The sequence below is a fragment of the Stegostoma tigrinum genome, chromosome 3, assembly GCF_030684315.1.
Source record: "Stegostoma tigrinum isolate sSteTig4 chromosome 3, sSteTig4.hap1, whole genome shotgun sequence".
Classification (NCBI taxonomy): Eukaryota; Metazoa; Chordata; class Chondrichthyes; order Orectolobiformes; family Stegostomatidae; genus Stegostoma; species Stegostoma tigrinum.
This window is the reverse complement of record NC_081356.1, coordinates 130731129-130752390: the sequence shown is the minus strand read 5'-3', so window position 1 is coordinate 130752390 and position 21262 is coordinate 130731129. Positions and strand designations below refer to the sequence as shown.

Sequence of the window (21262 nt, the reverse complement as noted above, 5' to 3'; positions counted from 1 at the left end):
AGTGGCATGTTCTGGAGCACAAGTCCAGTACTCTTGCCAGAATGGTGTCAAGACCCATAGACTTTACAGCAAACAGTAACTCATTTCTTTATATCACGTGGAGTGACTTGAATTGGCTGAAGACTGGTATCTGTAGGTATCTTTTGAGGACGTGACAAAGTTGATTGATGAGGGAAAGGCTGTAGATGTCATATACGTGGACTTCAGTAAGGCATTTGATAAGGTTCCCCATGGCAGGCTAATGGAGAAAGTGAAGTCACATGGGGTCCAGGGTGTGCAAGCTGGATGGATAAAAAACTGGCGAGACAACAGGAGACAGAGTATTAGTAGAAGGGAGTTTCTCAAATTGGAGACCTGTGACCAGTGGTGCTCCACAGGGATCTGTGCTGGGACCACTGTTGTTTGTGATATATGTAAATGATCTGGAGGAAGGTGTAGGCGGTCTGATCAGCAAGTTTGCAGATGACACCAAGATTGGTGGAGTAGCAGATAGTGAAGGGGACTGTCAGAGATTACAGCAGAATGTAGATAGATCAGAGAGTTGGACAGATAAATGGCAGATGGAGTTCAATCTCGGCAAATGCGAGGTGATGCACTTTGGAAGATCAAATTCAAGGGCGAACTATACAGTAAATGGAAAAGGCCTAGGGAAAATTGATGAACAGAGAGATCTGGGTGTTCAGGTCCATTGTTCCCTGAAGGTAGCAACTCGGGTCAAGAAGGCATACAGCATGCTTTCCTTCATTGGACGGGGTATTGAATACAAGAGTTGGCAGGTCATGTTGCAGTTATATAGGACTTTGGTTCAGCCACATTTGGAGTACTGTGTACAGTTCTGGTTGCCACATTCCCAAAAGAATGTGGATGCTTTGGAAAGAGTGCAGAGGAGGTTCACCAGGATGTTGCCAGGTAAGGAGGGTGCTAGCTATGAAGAAAGGTTGAGTAGATTAGGATTATTTTCATTAGAAAGACGGGGATTGAGGGGGGACCTGACTGAGGTTGACAAAATCATGAGGGGTATAGACAGGGTGGATAGCAAGAAGCTTTTTCCCAGAGTGGGGGACTCGATTACTAGGGGTCATGAGTTCAAAGTGAGAGGAGGAAAGTTTAAGGGAGATATGTGTGGAAAGTTCTTCACCCAGAGGGTGGTGGGTGCCTGGAACTCGTTGCCAGCGGAGGTGGTAGACGCAGACACGTTAGCGCCTTTTAAGATATATTTGGACAGGTAAATGGATGGGCAGGGAGCAAATGGACACAGACCCTTAGAAAATAGATGACAGTTTCGACAAAGGATCTCGATCGGCGCAGGCTTGGAGGGCCGAAGAGCCTGTTCCTGAGCTGTAATTTTCTTTGTTCTTTGTAATGCTGGGGACTACTGGAGAATGGCTGAGATGGATCGTCCACTCAGTACTTCTGGCTGAAGATTGATACAAATCCTTCAGCCTTATCTTTTTGCACCAAAGTGCTGCGCGCTTCCATCATTGAGGATGGGAATATTTGTGGGTTGGCCTCTTGGGTGAGATGTTAAATTGTCCACTACTGATCTCAACTGGATATGGCAGGACTGCAGAGTTTAAATCTTATCTGATGTTAGTGTGACTTGTTTAGCTCTGTATATCTGTTGCTACTTATGCCATCTGGTAGTCACATCAGGTTGACACCTCATTTTTAGGCTTGTCTGTTGCTGCTCCTGCCATCCTGTCCTGCACTGTCTGTAGAACCAGGGTTGATCCCCTGGCTTGATGGTAATGGTTGAGTAGGGGATGTGAGCCCACAGCTTCTCGGGGGATGCTCAAGTTTGCATTGCTAAAGTCTGTTCTGTTTTGCACAGTGTAGTGCCTCACAACACAATGAAAGCTATTCTGAATGTGAAGGCAGGACTTTGTCTCAAAAAGGTCTGTGCAGTGGTCACCCTTAGCAGTACTGTCTCTCTTAGTGATACAGCCCTCAATTTTGGCACAAGCCCCCAGGTGTTAATAAGGAAGACTAGTCATACAGTCATAGACTAATATAGCATGAAAACAGGCCCGTCAGCCCAAACTGATCCATGTTGATCATGGTGCCCACTCGGCTAGTTCCAATTACTTGCATTTGGCCCGTATTCCTCTAAATGCTTCCCATCCCAAATGTTTTTTAAATGTTGCTACTGTACCTGCCTCAACCACTTTGTCTGGCAGCCCATTCCATAAATGCGCACACTGTGTGAAGAAGTTGCCACTCAGGTCCTTCTTAAATCTTTTTCCTCTCACCTTAAACCTATGCCCTGTAATTTTCCATTCCCCATCCCTGCGAAAAAGACTATATGCATTCATCCTATCTGTGGCCCGTGTGATTTTATACGCCTCCAATAAGGTCACCTCTCATTCTCCTACATTCCAAGGAATAGAGTCCTATCCTGGCCAACCTCTCCCTATAACTCAGGCCTTCTAGCCCTGGCAAAATCCTCTTGTTTGCGTACGTTCCAGTTTAACAATGCCTTTCTGATAACAGGGTGACCAAAACCGTGCACAATATTCCAAATGCGGCCTCACCAATGACTTAAGCAACTGTAACGTAACGTCCCAACTCTTATACCCAATGCCTCGACCAATGAAGGCCAGCATACTAAATGCTTTCTTCACCACCCTGTCCACGTGTGATGCTGCTTTCAACAAACTATGTACTTGTTCTCCGAGGTTCATTTGTTCCACAACATTCCTCAGGACTGTAAAATTTACTGTGCAAGTCCTGCCTTGGTTTGACTTTCCAAAGTGCAACACCTCACCCTTATCTGCATTGAACTGCATTTGTCAATCCTCAGCCCATCTCCCCATCTGATCAATATCCCTCTGTAATTATTGATAACCTTCCTTGCTGTCGACAATAAATCCTAACTTTGTATCATCCGCAAACTTAGGAATCATGCTTTGTACATTCACATCCGGATCATTTCTGTAAATAACAAAGATCCCAGCACTGACTCCTGTGGCACACCACTCGTCACAGGTCTCCAGTCCAAGAAACAACCTTCGACTATCGTCCTCTGCTTCCTACCATTGAGCCAATTTTGAATCTTTACTAGCTAGATCTCCCTGGATCCCATAAGACATAGGAGTGGAGGTAAGTAAGGTCGTTCGGCCCATCGAGTCCACACCGCCATTTAAATCATGGCTGTTGGACATTTCAACTCCACTTCCCTGCACTCTCCCTGTAGCCCTTGATTCCTTGTGAGATGAAGAATTTATCGATCTCTGTCTTGAAGGCATCTAATGTCCCGGCATCCACTGCACTCCGTGGCAATGAATTCCACAAGCCGACCACACTCTGGCTGAAGAAATGTCTCCTCATTTCGGTTTTAAATTTACCCCCTCTAATTCTAAGGCTGTGCCACGGGTCCTCGTCTCCCCGCCTAACAGAAACAACTTCCTAGCGTCCACCCCTTCTAAGCCATACATTATCTTGTAAGTTTCTATTAGATCTCCCCTCAACCTTCTAAACTCTGAATACAATCCCACAATCCTTAACTGTTCATCACACGTTAAATCTACCATTCCAGGGATCATCTGTGTGAATCTCCGCTGGACATGCACCAGCACCAGTATGTCCTTCCCGTGGTGTGGGACCCAAAATTGGACGCAGTATTCTAACTGGGGCCTAACTAGAGCTTTATAAAGTCTCAGAAGCACATCACTGCTTTTATATTTCAACCCTCTTGAGATAAGTGACAACATTACATTCGCTTTCTTAATCACAGACTCTACCTGCAAGTTAACTTTTCGAGAATCCTGGATCAACACTCCCAGATCCCTTTGTACTTCTGCTTTCTGAATTTTCTCACCGTTTAGAAAATAGTCCGTGCCTGTATTCTTTTTTCCAAAGTGCAAAACCTCACATTTTCTCACGTTGAATTTCATCAGCCATTTCCTGGACCACTCTCCTAAACTGTCTAAATCTTTCTGCAGCTTCCCCACCTCCTCAGTACTACCTGCCTGTCCACCTATCTTCGTATCATCGGCAGACTTCGCCAGAATGCCCCCAGTCCCTTCATCCAGATCATTAATATATAAAGAGAACAGCTGTGGCCCCAACACTGAGCCCTGCGGGACACCACTCGTCACCGGTTGCCGTTCCAAAAAAGAGCCTTTTATCCCAACTCTCTGCCTTCTATCAGACAGCCAATCCTCAATCCAAGCCAGTAGCTTAGCTCGAACACCATGGGTCCTCACCTTGCTCAGCAGTCTCCCGTGAGGCGCCTTATCAAAGGCCTTTTGGAAGTCCCATGCCACCTGACCTTCATGACCAGCCGCCTGTGCAGGACTTTGTTCAAGGCCCTAGTAAAGTCGGTAAAGACAACCTCCACTGCCCTACCCTCATCTATCTTTTTGATTACCTCTTCAAAAAACTCAACAGATCTGTCAAACGTGACCTACATGCACAAATCCATGCGGACTATACCTAATCAGATTTTGACTATCCAAAAGTTGGTTGATCCTGAGCTTTGGCATCCTCTCCAGTAACTTGCCTACCATTGATGTCAGGCTCACTGGCCTGTTGTTTCCTAGCTTGTCTTTTTTAAACAATGACTTTGCAGTTTTAACAGGGCTAGTTCTGTCATTGCCTTTTCTGATGCCTAGGTCAATGCCAGGTGATCTGTCCTGTTTCATTTTCTTTGAGACTTCATAGCAATGATACAACTGAGTAGCTTGCTCGGCCATTACAGAGGGCAGTTAAGAGTCATTGCTGTGGGTCTGGAGTAACATGAAGGTTAGACCAGGTGAGGATGGCAAATGAAACATACTTGACTTTTAATCCTTTCCAATCTGCCAGCAGCAAATGTCTGATAGTGTTGCTAAGAGTGACCACCTGCTATCACATTGGGAATACCTTCCATGAAGGACATTAGTTAACCAGATGGTTTTTCCTGATGATCGACAATGACTTCATTGTTATCAGTAGATTCTTAGTTCCACATTTTTGTTATTGAATTCAAATTCTACCATTTGCTATGGCTGGATTCGAATCAGGGTCCCCCGAACGAAAAGCTAATTTTCTGAACTAATAGTCCAGTGATAATACCACTAGGCCATCACCTCTCCTGTTAAAGACTGCTGAAACTTGACCTTTCTGATGGAATAAATGTCAGCTCTGCTGCCTCTAGGTTCATGACACCATTTTCTACATGACCTACTTGTTGAGTATTCAAAGTTAAGTGGTTAGTAATTTGGCACAAGTTCCAAGCAGTCCAGAAAGTTGGGGATAAGAATAAGAAAGGGATAACACTTGACATCTGGAAGTTCTCTTTGCACCATTAGGAATAGATGAGACTTTGTTAAAGATTTGAAGACTGAATGATCCTTATGGACTGAGCCAGCAGATACATTGTCTGGGTGGAGTGTTCATAGACGAAGAATCATAATATTGAAGGGAGAGATCAGGATAAATTTCACCTACAAACATAGAAAGTTCAGAATGTGGTTTAGGATGATTATAGTCATAGAATCCCAAGAGTGTAGAAGCAGGCCATTCAGCCCATTAAGTCCACACCAACCCTATGAAGAGCATCCCACCCAGACTGATTCCCCTACCCTATCCCTGAAACCCTATGTTTCCCATGGCTTTTCCACCTAGTATGGATGCTGTGGGCAATTTATTATGGCCATTCCACCAAAACTGCAAATCTTTAGACTGTGGGAGGAATCTGGAGCACCCAGAGGAAATGCACACAGACAGGGGGAGTTTGCAGAAACTCCTCTGAGACAGATTCCACCCTGAGGTGACTAACTCTGGGTCTCTAGCACTGTGACATGTTAGTACCAACAACTGAGTCAATTCTTGAGTTATGTTCTTTTGAATTCTTCATTTGACTTCATGTCTCATCTGAAGGACAGCAACGGTGCAGCATTCCTTTTGTGCTGCACTGGATTGTTAATTCAGATTGTGCATTAATTTGAATTGAAACTTGAACCACTATTCTACTGACTCGAAACAAGAGTTCAACCACAGAACAGTGGTTGTCTTTTCAGCAAGTCCAGCTAATAATACTCATTTAGAATTAGTGATGTAATAACAAAGAAAATTGTTAAATTATTCAACTTTCTCACTGAGGATGAGACTTTGTCAACTCATGTTGGATTCATTTCTTTGAATGCAAAACCAAGCTGCTTAAATTTGTACCCTTCATCTTTACAGTTTACTTACTTGTACATGGTTAGTTCCAAAATCTTGAATGAAACCTACATGTCAGTATGACCTATCAATGTATCATTAGTATTTTTGTCTTAAGTTTACCTCTTGGGGGGGGGGAAAAGAGACACACTTTATTGAAGATTTGTCTAACACTCAGCAGGAAAATTCACAGGGGAAACAACAATTACGTTAGAGATATTTTATAATCAACCAGTTCAGAGATACTATGGTGCATCTCTGGAACAGAGAGCACTTGAACCCAGGACTCCTGGCTCAGAAGTAAAGCAACACACATGGCCAGGATTCATAACTCCTTTGGAAAGCCCCCAACAGATCTCTCATCCATCTCCCAACCTTTTAGCCACAACTACAGGTGTAAACATTTATACTGTAAATAAACAGTACATTTTGGTTGGCAAGTGTACTGTAGTAAAAATGTCGTCATGTACCAACTTAGTTAATGGCTGACAGCTTGGCAGTTAACTATCAGTATTCGTCTACTTGATGCATTCTCTGTCACCATGTCTCTATCACTTAAAGTTAACGTTAGCCAATCAGCGTACTTCTGTATCTAGCATAAATGTTGTTCATTTTTACCATTACATTCTTGTGACTTACCCTGATGAATTAAAGGCAAAATGTTTTGAATGTCTTCTTACAGCAATACTCACGTTTTGTACTAAAAATGCCTATTTGCATCAAGGTTAATATTTACCTGTTCTTTTGGACTGTGAGCTGGTTTTGTTAGGTCCAAACTTCACAGCCTAATTCTTAAAAGGATTGCTTGTTTGGTGGTCTCAGGTGCAGAAGTTGTTGACTTGACCTGTGAATCCTCAGAGCCTGTGGTTGTCGACCTGACCAATAATGATTCTGTTGAGGTGAGTGATGGTGAGCTCCATTCCACTTAGCTTATCATATTTGCAATGATTGGTTGACTGATCCTTCAGTTTCATTTGAAGATGACTGTAAATACTGAAAGGAGGCTTACAGCTGAGCAATGTTATCTGTTGAAGACATCATGTCAAATTCTGACTTTTGCCAACTCAAATGCCTTCATTCAGACCAAAATATTAAAGGGAGAAATAACTAGTGTTTGTTTGCACAATTGAGTGACAATATTATCATTTGTGATATGGTATGTTTTTCCTGCCTTTGTAGTTTCAATTTTGTCATTCGATCCACCATTTAAAGTGCCACTGAAGGTGGGATAGGCAGCACAGTTATCTATTCTTCACCCTTGCAGTAAAAAAAATCAATATAATTTTGAATTTGAAGTCTGTTGACATCAATGCACACTGTTAACTTGAATTTGAAGTTGACATACCTACATTTAAGGTAAACCGGCTTGAATTGTGTCACCGTTATTAGACCCTCCTTTTGTGATTGGAATATGAAAGCTTTGCATGTGCTGTTTAAGATGCAAATATCAGAACATCATTTTAACAGTTTCACTTTAAATTGAGGTTTGATAGCTGCCATTGAAGTGAGAGCCCAATTGCATCTGTGAGCAGTTCTCCAATTTTGTCATGTCCTATCCTCCTGCTTGAATTGAAGATAACATCATTTACAACTCAGTAGGTACACATGCAGTGAGTTATATCATTTGTCTCCAAGGAAACCACTTTTGTGCGTACAAATTTAATGTGCTGTTGACAGCACAGGGTTCTTTTTATCAAGGCTTCCAAGTGTCTGCCATCCATAGTTTTACAAATTGTTGACTTGTAAAAGGCTTGTTTCTCCCAAGTGGAGAGCTGATGGAGCTGCCTTAAGAATTTGGTCATTTGCCCCTCAAGCTTGCCCTGCCATTCAATGAAGTCATGGCTGATCTGCCCCAGGTCTCAACTTAACTTATGTCAGATCATCAACCCTCAACTTCCCAATATTTTAAAAAAACTATCCACCTCATTTTTAAATGCTTTCCATATTCTAGAGTATCTACCTTTTCTGGTAGATAATCCCAGACATTCACTATGTTCTGGGAGGGGAAGTCCCTTCCCTTCCAGTTTTAAATGAACGTCCCCTTATTCTGTAACTATGTACTCTAGATTGAGATTTCCCCACTAGTGGAACTGCTTTTTCAACAGCTAACTTGTCAAGCCCTGTCAGAATCTTTATATGTTTTTCTTCTAAATTGTAATGAATAAAGGCCTAACCTGTTTAGCCACTCTTGATAAGTCAACCCCTTCATCCCAGGATTCAGCCTCATCAATCTGTTTTGAACCGCCTGTAATGTCAACATACCTTTTCTTAAAAACAGAGACCAGAACTGTACACAGTATTACAGTTGTAGGCTCACCTAAGCCCAGTCATTAGAACCCTCCCCTGTTTTCAGTGTTCTGACCAATGCCTTTGCTATCTCTACAGCCATTTTCACAGAATCCCTGCAGGTGTGGAAGCAAACCGCTCGGCCCATCAAGTCCACACTGACTCTGCAAGAGCATCCCACCCAGACCAGCGCACCACCCCACCCCCATGCTTGTAACCCTGAATTTCCCATGGCTAATCTACTCAGCCTGCATATCCTTAGACACCATGGGCAACGTATATTGGCCAATCCAGCTAACCTGCACATCTTTGGATTGTGGGAGGAAACCAGAGCACCCGGAGGAAACCCACGCAGACACAGACAGAATGTGCAAACTCCACACGGACTGTCGCCCAAGGCTTTTCCCCTTCTGTCCGCCCAGCCCCATTTAGACAAGGCCTGTAACTGCTCTTGTTTAAGTTGAGGACATTTGTTTGAGACTGGAGTTGCGCTCTGTATCAAACTGAAGTTGAAATTTTAGTGTTGTGACTTCCAGAGAATCTTTAACAATGAGATATGCCAATATATTGCCCCCATCCACGTGTTTTGATTTTACACATGAACCTCTTATGTGGAACTTTATCAAAAGCTTTCCAAAAATCCAAATACAATACATGAACTTGTTCACTATTATCTATTCTACTCTTTACACCCTCAAAAATCCCCAATAGGCTAGTCTAACATGCATCCCCTTTCATAAATCCATGTTGACCTTATATAGTCCTGTTGCCATTTTCCGTTTCCTGTTATTGCATCCTTCATAATAATATTTAGCGATTACTGATGTTAAACTGCGATGTCTGTAATTCTGTTTCCATCCACCTTAGTTTTGTGGCTGTACATTTGCCTCCCTTCAATCTTGAGAATGTTTCAGAATTGACAGAATTTTGGAGATTGACAAATAAAGCTTCTATTGTGAAGGCCTCACTTACAGATTATCAGTGCTATGGATTTGTTTAGTAACTAGTAGTTGTTGATAGAGGGAGCCAGTGGACTGATATACTCCGACTTTCACAAGACTTTCAATAACGTGTCATATATGAGATGAGCATGTAAAATTTAAAGCACGTGAGATTGGAAGTGGAGTACTGACGTAGAGAGCCGGTTGGCAGACAGAAAACTGTAGGAATAAATGGGATTTTTTCCGAGTGGCAGGCAGTGACTATTGGGGTAAGGCAGGGATCAGTTTAGACCCTGCACAGGGATAAGTGGGAAAAAGAGGGGGTGCAGCGTGAACTGGGGTGTCTTCATACACCAGTCAGTGAAGGTAAGGCAGGTGCAGTAGGCAGTGAAGCAGGTAAATCGTACACTGGCCTTCATAGTGAGAGAATTGAAGTACAATTGCAAGGATATCTTGCTACAATTGTGCACGCAAAACCACTAGATATAGTTCTTAGGGCTAAAGAGATTAAAAGATATGTGGAGAAAGCTAGAAGAGTCATATTCATACAGCGCAAAAACAGGCGCTTCAGCCCACCAAGTCTTTGCTGACCGACCAAAAACTAGACTGCACTGATCCCATTTACCTGCACTTGGTCCATAGCCTACCGTGCCCTGGCATTTGAAATACTCGTTCCAGTGCTTAAACTAGGCTTTCTGCCTCTCCCACCATTTTAGGCAGTATGTTCCAACTTTCAAACACCCTCTAGGTGGAAAAAATTCTTTCTCCGATTTCCATAAAACCACTTGTTCCTCACCATAGATCTAGATACGTCTGCCGTGGGGAAGAGATTCTAACAATTCACTCTGTAGCTGTCATAATTCTCTACACCTTAATCAGATACCCCTGAATAATCAGTCTTGATCACATTTGAATGGCAGAGCAGGCTTAAAGGGCTGAAAAGCTTCCTCCTATTCCTATTTGCTATGTTTCTATCAGCTTTCAGTCCCATTCATTTCTCCAGCACACTTTTTAGGAATATTAATCTCCTGCACTTCTTCCTTCGCAACTGCCCCTTTTCTCCCCGAACATTTCTGGGACATTGTGTTTACGGTGAGGATAGAACTAAAGTAGTTAATTAATTGTTTGGCCAAATCCTAGAACCCCTACAGTGCAGAAGAGACCATTCAGCCCATCACATCTGCACCAACCTTCTGAGGCCCCCATCACATCTAGATCCATCCCTATCATTCCCCATAACCCCATGTTTACCATTGCTAATCCACCTAACCTGCAGATTTTTGGTTTATGGGAGGAAACCCAAGCACCTGGAGAAAACCCAGAAAGACATAGGGAAAATGTATAAACTCCGCACAGATAGTCAGGAATTGAACCTGGAATTTTCCTGAATTCTAAACTCTCCTGTTTCAGACTATTAATGACCTGTCTTTGTCTTCACTAACCCTTTACTTTCTACATACTTAGAAACTGTTACAATCTGCTTTAATGTTCGTTGTGGGGTTGCTCTCATACTTGATTTCACTGCTCTTAATCAATCTCTTGTTTCTCCTTTGAATTCTAAGCTGCTCCCAATCCTTCGGCTTGCTACTTTCTCAAAGAACTTTCTATGACCAATCTTTGAACTAATACGATTATTTTTAGTCATGGTTGAACCACATTTCCTGTTCTATTTTTGCAGCATAAATATATTCATAGCTGTTCCAATGCTTGCACTTCTTCCTTTTAACATTAGTCATTGAAGCAGAATTGGTAACTTGATAGGCAGCTTGTGTCTTTTATTGTCAAAGTTTCTTTTGTTTAGGTCTAGCTTCAGATTGGACAACTTCAGTTCCTAAACCAATGATGAATTCCATCATGTTGAGGCCACTTATCTAAAAGGTATCACTGTGTTACCTAAAAGTCCTCACAACAAGATTGTTAATTAACCCCTTCTTACAGCTTAGCATCAAATCTGTGCATGCCTTTTCCCTAGTTTATTCCCTGATGTACTGGCCCAAAAGAATGCCTTGTATAGTCTCACAGGAAGTCATCTGCGTACATGTTATGCTCATGTGGTTTCCCTAGTCTGATGTAGATTTGAGTTACTCATGATTATCTGGCATTCTTGTTCCATTTGTCTCTAATTCCCTGTTTACTGCCATTTCCTACTTTAGCATGACTGTTTGGAGAACTTTACAAAAATTCCATAATTTCCAGGGCAGTTAAGGGGCAATTAAATGCTAGCCTGGCCAACGACACCCACATCCCATGAATGAATTATTTTAAAAGTGCATTGTGGAGCAAAGCTACCAGCTCCATGTTTAATTTTATATTTATTGCATCTTCCCTTGTCTAATCTACTTCTCTCTTTATTTTCAACAAAACCTGTGCATGGTCCAGATCGTGGATGAAGGTGAGTTCAGTAAATGAAGAAACTTCTCTGATTCATTCAGCCAGTGGATTCTGTGATAAACAGAAATGCTTTTGTTTAGGGAGTTAATGTAAAGTAACTAATAGTTTTCAAGTGTTAATGGCAGTACATAGAATCGATGTATATTTCTTGTCCCTCCGTTTGTTTCTGAGGTTTCGCCTTTAACGATCAAAGTAATGAATTATGTCAAGAACTTGGATGTTCTGAATATTGAGACATGGCTTCTGAACTTGTAATTGCTAATAGATCAATAATCCGTGTTAAATGGGGGACAAGTCATTGGGCCTGTCATTGACTGTCCATTTTTTTTTGTTTTTGCAAACCCATATGGGTTAAACATTATGCAGTGTATTGTTACAAGAATAATTTGTAACTGTATTGGGCTGCCTCTGTCATCCTTTTCTCTCAAAGACAAGCTGTTAATAGACAAGAAAATTTGTTCCCCTACTCCCCTGCTGTCTGCTGCTTGTCTCCTGTGAAAATTGACAATGGATAAATTGATGGCTCTTTGGTTACTGCCAGTCAAGCTCTTTTTGACTCTGTTATTGTAGTTCAATATTGGTGAGTTTCTCTTTGTCCATCATGCTATTTGGGGTGAAAGGTTTTCACCAGTAGAATCCTACGTAAGTGAAGTGTTAAGTTTTTATCATGAGCTTCTAGTTTTTGCTGTGCCCCACCCCTCAGAACCTGTGCTGATCCTCCTGAAAGAAATCCAAGTAACAGCATATTGTTTTTGTTCCATGCGTTGTCATTTTGCAGATCTGTCCTCCTCAAATAGTCAGCCAAGTTCTGCTGATGACCAGCCAAGCAGAACGCAGTCAGACAGCTGTATTCTCTGCAGTGATGAAGAAGATACCAGAGCAGATGGAAGTAGCAGTGTGTCTGTAACAAGTGCAGCAGCTGTACCTCAGGGAAACCGTCTTCATCCTGCCTTGTGCAACAAAGACTTAAGGTTAAAAAACAGTTTTGTTTTTAAATGGCATCTTTCACAACCTTGGGATGTACACCAGTGCTTTACAGTCAAGGAAGCACTTTTGACGTGTAAATGTTGTTGCAGTGTACGAAACCTAGAGACTAATTTTTGTGAAACTTCTGCCAGCAACAGTCTTAAAAATGAAGAGATCTTTTGCTTTTGATAATAACTGGCTATGAGCCATATATTGATTGGGACAAGGGAGAATTTCTCTCTTAGTGCTGTGGTATCTTTCATCTCTATCTGAGAGGGCAACAGGGACCTCCTTTAAATGCCTCCTCCAGAAGTTAACACATTCTGACAGGGCTCCCTCGTGTTGGACTGTCAGTCTAGCATGTGTACTTTAGATCATTGAATAGAATGCCTACAGAGTGGAAGCAGGCTATTTGGCCCATTGTGTCCACACCACCCCCTCCTATCCTGTCCCTGTAACCCTCCATTTCCCCATGGCTAACCCAACTAGCCTGCACATTCTCAGCCTTTGACTTGTATTGAGAGTGACACGTTCTTTGCACCATTGATCATTTTCCATCTCCAACAAGCAACATGACTTGAGATCCCTGGCACCATAGGAAAATATTGTCCTACTTCTGGCTGGCAGTTTGAATGAAAACACAGGTAGACTATCTTTGGGATATCACGTGACAGCCCTATAACTTGTTGGTCGTCCAGCCCAGAGATTAGACTTTAACTCATACTATGACTGTCGTCTCCAGCTACTTGATCAGAGGCTTTCTCTTCAAAGCAGTGCTATAAGTCGGATGTTCAATATTTGCCCAGTGTTCTGTATCACTGTTAACTTCTTTTATATTGAAGCAGTGAGTGCCCAAATGCAGCAGAACCTGGACAACATTCAGACATCTGCCAATAAGTCACTTGTAACATCTGCACCATGCAAGCAACAGGCAATGATTACCTTCCCTTGATGATTAAGATCATTTCTATTGCAGAAACTCTGCCATGAGCACTCTGGGATCTATCATTCATAAGAAACTTAAGTGAGCCAGGCATAATATTGCCGCAAGAGCAAGTCAGAAGCTGGGAATCTTTAGTGAGTAACTTGCCTCCTGTCTCCCAAAATGGTGTCCACAGCACAAGTCAGGAGTGTACAGAATACCCCCCTCTTGTCTGGATAAGTACAGCTCCAAAAACACTCAAGACTCAGGACAAAACAGCCCACTTGATTGTCACCCCATCCATTGCCATCAAACATTCATTTCCTCTGCCAGTAAGGCTCAGTGGCAAGATAACAAAGTGTGAAGCTGGATGAACACAGCAGGCCAAGCAGCAACTTAGGAGCACAAAAGATGACGTTTCGGGTCCTCCAGCATCTCCAGCTCCCATTATCTCTGATCACAAGGCTCAGTGGCAGCAGTGTGTACCGTCTACAAGATGGACTGGAGTAACTCACCATGACTCCTTCAACAGCATCTTCCAGATCAGTGACCTCTACCATGTAGAATAGTGGTTTCCAATTTTTTTTAAGGACTAAATAATTTTTTGAATTTGTGTACATCATGATCTATCCCAAAGAAAATTATATTTAATTATTAATTTGTCCTTTACTCTCAAATCTCATTGTGATATCTATGTGCAATATTTGCCAGTACCTTGAAGTTTGGCTTGTAGCTTTAGACTGCCAAACATATACAGATCACCAAATCAGTCGCTGAGCCACGGGTACAGTACTTGGACGTGATTATCTTCATTTGGGAGAACACTGTCTAACTGACGTACTTAGTTAGCTTTCACTTTAAAAGCACAGGATGATAGGGCTGGGTTTTTTTTATGTTTACAAGTCCCCAAAGATTTCTGTACCTTGTCAGGAAAGACAGCATGTTCAATATGTTTTACCACCCACTGGGTGATAAAGTTTTTTTTCCCTCCGATCGCCTGTCAACTAGTTATCCTCATCTTAAAGTTTTGCCCTTTTATCTCAGACATGTCTGCCTTTGAAAAGAGGTTCTCATGATCTGCTCTCTATATAATTATAGAGCCTCCTATAATTTTGTGTACTTCACTCCAATTGCCCCCCACAACCTCCTCTCCTCCAGGTAAAACAGATCTAACCAGTCTGTCCTCATAACTGAGACTTTGCATTCCAGGCGACAGCCTAGTGAATCTACTCTGCACCCTGTCCAGTGCAATCACATCCTTCTGATAGTTTGGCGACAACCAGAACTGCAGACTAGTAGTATTCCATCCATGGCCTGATCAATTGTCTGTAAAGGCAGAACAAGACTTCCCTGCTCCTACATTCTACACCCTGGCTAATAAAGGCAAGTGTCCCCTGTGTGTACTTCATCTCCGTAAATACCTGTGCTGACACCTTCAGGCATCTATGGACTTGTACATCAAGGTCCCATTGTTCCTCAGTACTCCGTAGGGACCTACTAGTCATTGGGTAAATCCTTCCCTTATTACACCTCCCAAAATGCATCACTTCACACTTAACACAATCTGCCATTGCTGTGTCCAATTTACCACCTAATCAGTATCAGACTATAATGAAAACAGAAGTTGCTGGAAAAGCTCAGAAGTGTTCTGAGGTAGGGTCACTGGATCCAAAAAGTTAACTCTGATTTTTTTTCTTCACAGATGCTGCTAGACCTGCTGAGCTTTTCTAGCACCTTCTGTTTTTGTTCCTGATTTAAAGCATCCACAATTCTTATGGTTTTTATTTAGTATGAGTGCAGCCTGAGACCATCTTTCTCAGTATCAAGAACATCACCAATTTTCATGTCATCTGCAAACTTACTAATTATACCTGCTACATTTGTATCAAAATCATTTAACGTGCATAATAAACAGCAAAAGTCCCAGCACTGACCCCTGTGGTGCATGGTTGGTCACCGCTGCCCTCGAGGAAATTGGGGTGAACTGCTGCAGACCCTGCTCCAGACTACTCTAGCAGCGCTTTTAGGCAGGGAGCTCGAGGATTTGGATCAAATGATGATAGAGTGATGCCCTGGTTCAAGGTCAGAATGACTTGCTGTTTCATACTTGCTGGACTTACGGAAGAGGCGACAAACTTTGGCACACATGTGAAATGCTGTTTCAGAGACCTCCAGACTGTAGTCTTTCACACTATAAACCTAGTCAGGGTGACGTTGCTTCTCATTTGGTGCAGAATTGATGGAAAAATGTTCAGATGTTGCAAGATGTTATTTGAACATTCTGCTTCTGCCGTCTGTTGCAGCTCCATTTGCCTTCTAATTCTTTGCAACCATTAATATTTTGCCTTGGCTGTTCTGTTTTTGACCGTGCCATTCCTGGACAGTCAGTTTCTTTAAGGAGATAGGGACAGAATGTGAACAAATAACATTAATTGCTGTTCGTTGAATAAAATTGGGACCGTTGTCTTATGACTAGTGAAGCAACAACCTTACATAGCCATGTCTGTTTCTTTGTTTTTGACAGATGTGTTCAAAATCTTGCTCACCGAAGAGCTGGTTCAGGAACAATTAGCTGCCCTATATGTATGGATGGTTACACAGAGGTAATGTATCAATGGAGAAATGAAATTGTTATCTGTCTCTGCTACCAAATGTTTCAGTGTTAGAGAAGGCTACTCAGCCCATGTTTGCTAGCTCTCAGTTTGGCCTTAGAGTCCAGCTTGTTTCCCCATGGCCTGATAACTTAGAGAAAATATATATTAAATTCTATTTTGAATATTACTTTGAACCACTTACAGTCGCTGGATTGAGGCACTAATAATGTCCTGAGGACTAGGGTTCAAATCTTATCTCGGCAAATGGTGCAAACTGAATTGAATAAATTGATTGTCATTAGAATTAAAAATTGAACAATTACACCACAATTGATTGTTGTGAAAATTTGTCTGTTTCAGTCATGTCCTTTAGGGAAAGAAATCTGCCATCGTTATCTGAGATAATAAAATGTGAGGCTGGATGAACACAGCAGGCCAAGCAGCATCTCAGGAGCACAAAAGCTGACGTTTCGGGCCTAGACCCTTCATCAGAGAGGGGGATGGGGGGAGGGAACTGGAATAAATAGGGAGAGAGGGGGAGGCGGACCGAAGATGGAGAGTAAAGAAGATAGGTGGAGGGAGTGTAGGTGGGGAGGTAGGGAGGGGATAGGTCAGTCCAGGGAAGACAGACAGGTCAAGGAGGTGGGATGAGGTTAGTAGGTAGATGGGGGTGCGGCTTGGGGTGGGAGGAAGGGATGGGTGAGAGGAAGAACCGGTTAGGGAGGCAGAGACAGGTTGGACTGGTTTTGGGATGCAGTGGGTGGGGGGGAAGAGCTGGGCTGGTTGTGTGGTGCAGTGGGGGGAGGGGATGAACTGGGCTGGTTTAGGGATGCAGTGGGGGAAGGGGAGATTTTGAAACTGGTGAAGTCCACATTGGTACCATATGGCTGCAGGGTTCCCAGGCGGAATATGAGTTGCTGTTCCTGCAACCTTCGGGTGGCATCATTGTGGCAGTGCAGGAGGCCCATGATGGACATGTCATCAAGAGAATGGGAGGGGGAGTGGAACTGGTTTGCGACTGGGAAGTGCAGTTGTTTGTTGCGAACTGAGCGCAACAAACAACTGCACCTCCCAGTCGCAAACCATTTCCACTCCCCCTCCCATTCTCTTGATGACATGCCCATCATGGGCCTCCTGCACTGCCACAATGATGCCACCCGAAGGTTGCAGGAACAGCAACTCATATTCCGCCTGGGAACCCTGCAGCCATATGGTATCAATGTGGACTTCACCAGTTTCAAAATCTCCCCTTCCCCCACTGCATCCCTAAACCAGCCCAGTTCATCCCCTCCCCTCACTGCACCACACAACCAGCCCAGCTCTTCTCCCCCCCCCCCCCACCCACTGCATCCCAAAATCAGTCCAACCTGTCTCTGCCTCCCTAACCGCTTCTTCCTCTCACCCATCCCTTCCTCGCACCCCCATCTACCTACTAACCTCATCCCACCTCCTTGACCTGTCCGTCTTCCCTGGACTGACCTATCCCCTCCCTACCTCCCCACCTACACTCTCTCCACCTATCTTCTTTACTCTCCATCTTCGGTCCGCCTCCCCCTCTCTCCCTATTTATTCCAGTTCCCTCCCCCCCATCCCCCTCTCTGATGAAGAGTTTATGCCTGAAACGTCAGCTTTTGTGCTCCTGAGATGCTGCTTGGCCTGCTGTGTTCATCCAGCCTCACATTTTATTATCTTGGAATCTCCAGCATCTGCAGTTCCCATTATCTCTGATGCCATCCTTATCTGGCCTGGCTTACATGTGATGCCAGATTCATGACAGTGTTTGACTCTTGACTGCCCCTGAAATGGCCTAACGAGCCTCTCAATCATACAAAATTCTCCCAAAGTGATGAAATCAGATGGACCATCTGACATCAATTGAGCAGCCTCAGCCTTTCCAACCCTGCAAAGTCTTCCTCACTGTGATTTGAGGATTAGCGCTGAAATTGAGAATGCTGTCCTGCTCATGAGTGATGCAACAACCTTGCATAGTCATACAGACCCATTCATTACACACTGTCAGGCGCCAGTGCCATCACCGTCCGTAGGTATGCTCTGTCCCACTCGCAAGACAACTTGGCTTCTGACCTAATTACAGCCTTGGTTCAAGTGTGAACAAATTAGGTGAATTCCAGAGGGAGACTGTAGACATTCTATGAAAAAGGTGAATGTGATTGCCCTTGACATCAAGACCATATTTGAACAAGTTTGACATTAAGTAGCCCAAGCAAAACAGGTCATTGGGTCAAATTTATTAGAGTTCTTTGAGTTTTAAACATCACAATGGTATTAAGGAGAATCAGTAGATGTGATGTTTTAGTACTTTTACATTTCTTAAAGGCATTCACCAAAGCACTACATAAGAAAAGAGTGACTGATCATTTAGTGGGAAAAGTGTCAGATTTGCAAACTAACAACCAGAGCCCCAAAGGAATCTGTGCTGGAACCTTCATGTAGTGTAACCTTTATTGGTGGTTTAGATGAGGTGGTGGTGACCTCAGCCAGTGTGGAAATTGAACCTGCACTGGTGGCGTCACTGCGCATCACAAACCAGCCATCCAGCCAACTGAACTAATGTGCATAATGAAGCTCCCACATTTGCAACCCCCTCCCGCAACCCCTTACTGGACTGCTACTCATCGTGCTCTAATGAGAACAGCCCTATGCTCCTCTAGGACTCTGGTCTCTGTATATTTCTACCTAAATGTGGAGAGACAGTGTTTGTTTCTTTTTTCAACATTTGTTGGCCAGACAAAGGTAGACAGGCAAGTTAACTGGGATGAGGACATGGGGTCTCCAAAAGGAAAAACGCTGTTTCTGAATGGGCAAAACTCTGGCAGAGGAAAATGTGTGGCTGTCTACCTTGGCAGAGACAATCATAAAACAGAATATTATTTGAGTGGAGAAAAATATTGCAAAACACTGAGATACAGAGGGAGTTTGGGCATCATTGTACTTGAATCTCTCAAAGTCACTGCGTGGGTAAGTTAAGGGCAACATTCCATTTACCTTCCTAATTAGAAGGAGAATGAAACATCAAAATAGGCAAATCTTGCAATAACTGTAAAAGAAATCACTAGCTCCTGGTCTCGCTGCTGACTGGGGAGACGACGATGGCCTAGTGGTATTATCGCTGGACTGTTAATCCAAAGACCCACATAGTTCCCATGTTCGAATCCCGCCATGGCAGGTGGTGGAATTTGAATTCAGTAAGAATCTGGAATCTGTAGCCTAACGATGATCAGAAAACCCATTGCCAATTAGCGGGAGAAAAACCGGTTCACTAATGCCCTTCAGGTAAGGCATCTCCTGTCCTTAGCTTGTCTGGTCTACATGTGACTCCAGACCCACAGCAATGTGTGATTGCCCAGAGGGCAGATGAGAGTCAATTAGGAATGGCCAATGAATACGGAAATGTCTGTTACGAGGGGGCATAATTTTAAGGTGATTGGAGGAAGGTATAGGGGAGATGTCAGGGGTAGGTTCTTTATACGAAGTGGTGGGATTGTGGAACGTGCTGCTGGCAGCGGTAGTGGAGTCAGATACTTTAGAGAGTTTTAAGCGACTCTTGGGTAGGCACATGGAGGATAGTAAAATGTAGGATATGCGGAGTAGTTTGGCCTTAGTAAGATAATAGGTCGGCACAATGTCTTGGGCCTAAGGGCCTGCACTGTGCTGTACTGTTTTATGTTCACTCATATGCCATCAACGCTAGGGATCCCTCTCACCCTCTTTGTGCTGGCTTAAACAACTCCACACTGCGCAGTGTGCACCTCATGTAAGGTAAGTAAGTTAAACTTAAGACGAAGTAAATGAAGCAGCAAAAAAAGTGCATGGTTTTTTTTAAGAAAAAGCAAAAGTCAATGAAACCGACGAGCCCTGGAGTTTAGAAGAATGAGAGATGATTGAGGTTGCTTTTTAGGGTTGCTGCTGAGAGAATGGGACTTGGGGAAGATGTAAACATCAGTCTTTGTTTAGAGATGGAAATGAGTAATTTCTTCTGAGGATCATTAATCTTTAGAATGCTGTCATCCATTAGGTAAAGGTCATTGGATCATTCCTCATAGCTGAGTTAGAAATTTAAATGACACGGGAGTCAGTGGTTACCAGAAGGAGGCAAGGAAGTCAAGCTAAGTCTACAATAAGATTAGCCACAATCCTTTTTAATAGACCATCAGCTTGAAGGGCTGAATAGCTTACTCCATCTATTGCTTGTATCACCAAATGTTGTTATTTTTGATCTTTTTCTAGATTGTTCAAAGTGGGAGGCTTATCGTCTCGACAAAATGTGGTCACGTTTTCTGCAGCCAATGCATCCGGGACAGTCTCAAAAATTCACACATGTGTCCGACTTGCAGAAAGAAATTGAACACTCGCCAGTATCATCCAATTTACATTTGACTGCAAGGTCTTGTCCTGAACTTTATGTACCCAACAAAGTGCTGGCCGCATTGAAATCCTCTTGCGTTCTTCAATTTTCTCTGAAGAAATGGGTGGCTCCTGTTGGAGACTGAAACGCATTTGCAAAATGCACACACCATCAGCTGTCCATCTGTCACTATCTGATCCTGTCAACTGGCTCTATTTAATATGCTGTGGGGACGGGGGTGGGTGGGTGGGATGAGGGGAAGGGAGGGCAAGAAATAAAACAAAGCACCAGCATATTCCAGTCACCAACTAACTCAGATGTATGTTTTGTATGTATTGCTCTCTTTTTATTGGCCTCTCTCTTTCTCTCGTTCGCTCTTTCGTTCCCTCCCTCCCTCCTTTCGTCCGTTCCCTCCCTCCCTCCTTTCGTCCGTTCCCTCCCTCCCTCCCTCCCCCTTTCGTCCGTTCGTTCCCTCCCCCCTTTCGTCCATTCGCTCTGTATTTTCCTGTGCTCCAGGCCCATGACAGGTAATCACTGCACAAGGTTTGTAATCCTTGTTTGTGGTCTTTCATTATATTGACTTGCAAACCCACCTTACCAACGTACAGACCAACTCTCCTTAATACTAAGCACCGTCGGTTGATCCAGTTCC

At 43.3% G+C, this 21262-nt stretch overlaps 1 protein-coding gene across 3 annotated transcripts in view; it reads left to right on the top strand.

Moving 5' to 3' along the window:
• Positions 1 to 20837, top strand: part of rnf4 (ring finger protein 4) — a 56655-nt gene extending 35818 nt beyond the window's left edge. For all 3 annotated transcript variants that reach the window (XM_048527215.2, XM_048527212.2, XM_048527214.2), the window contains exons 4-8: positions 6967 to 7043; positions 11751 to 11763; positions 12541 to 12733; positions 16175 to 16253; positions 20493 to 20837. In XM_048527215.2, the coding sequence (XP_048383172.1) occupies positions 6967 to 7043; positions 11751 to 11763; positions 12541 to 12733; positions 16175 to 16253; positions 20493 to 20642 (512 nt within the window). In that variant the 3' untranslated portion in view covers positions 20643 to 20837. The remainder of the gene's footprint in view (positions 1 to 6966; positions 7044 to 11750; positions 11764 to 12540; positions 12734 to 16174; positions 16254 to 20492) is intronic.
• The last annotated feature ends 425 nt before the right edge of the window (positions 20838 to 21262 follow it).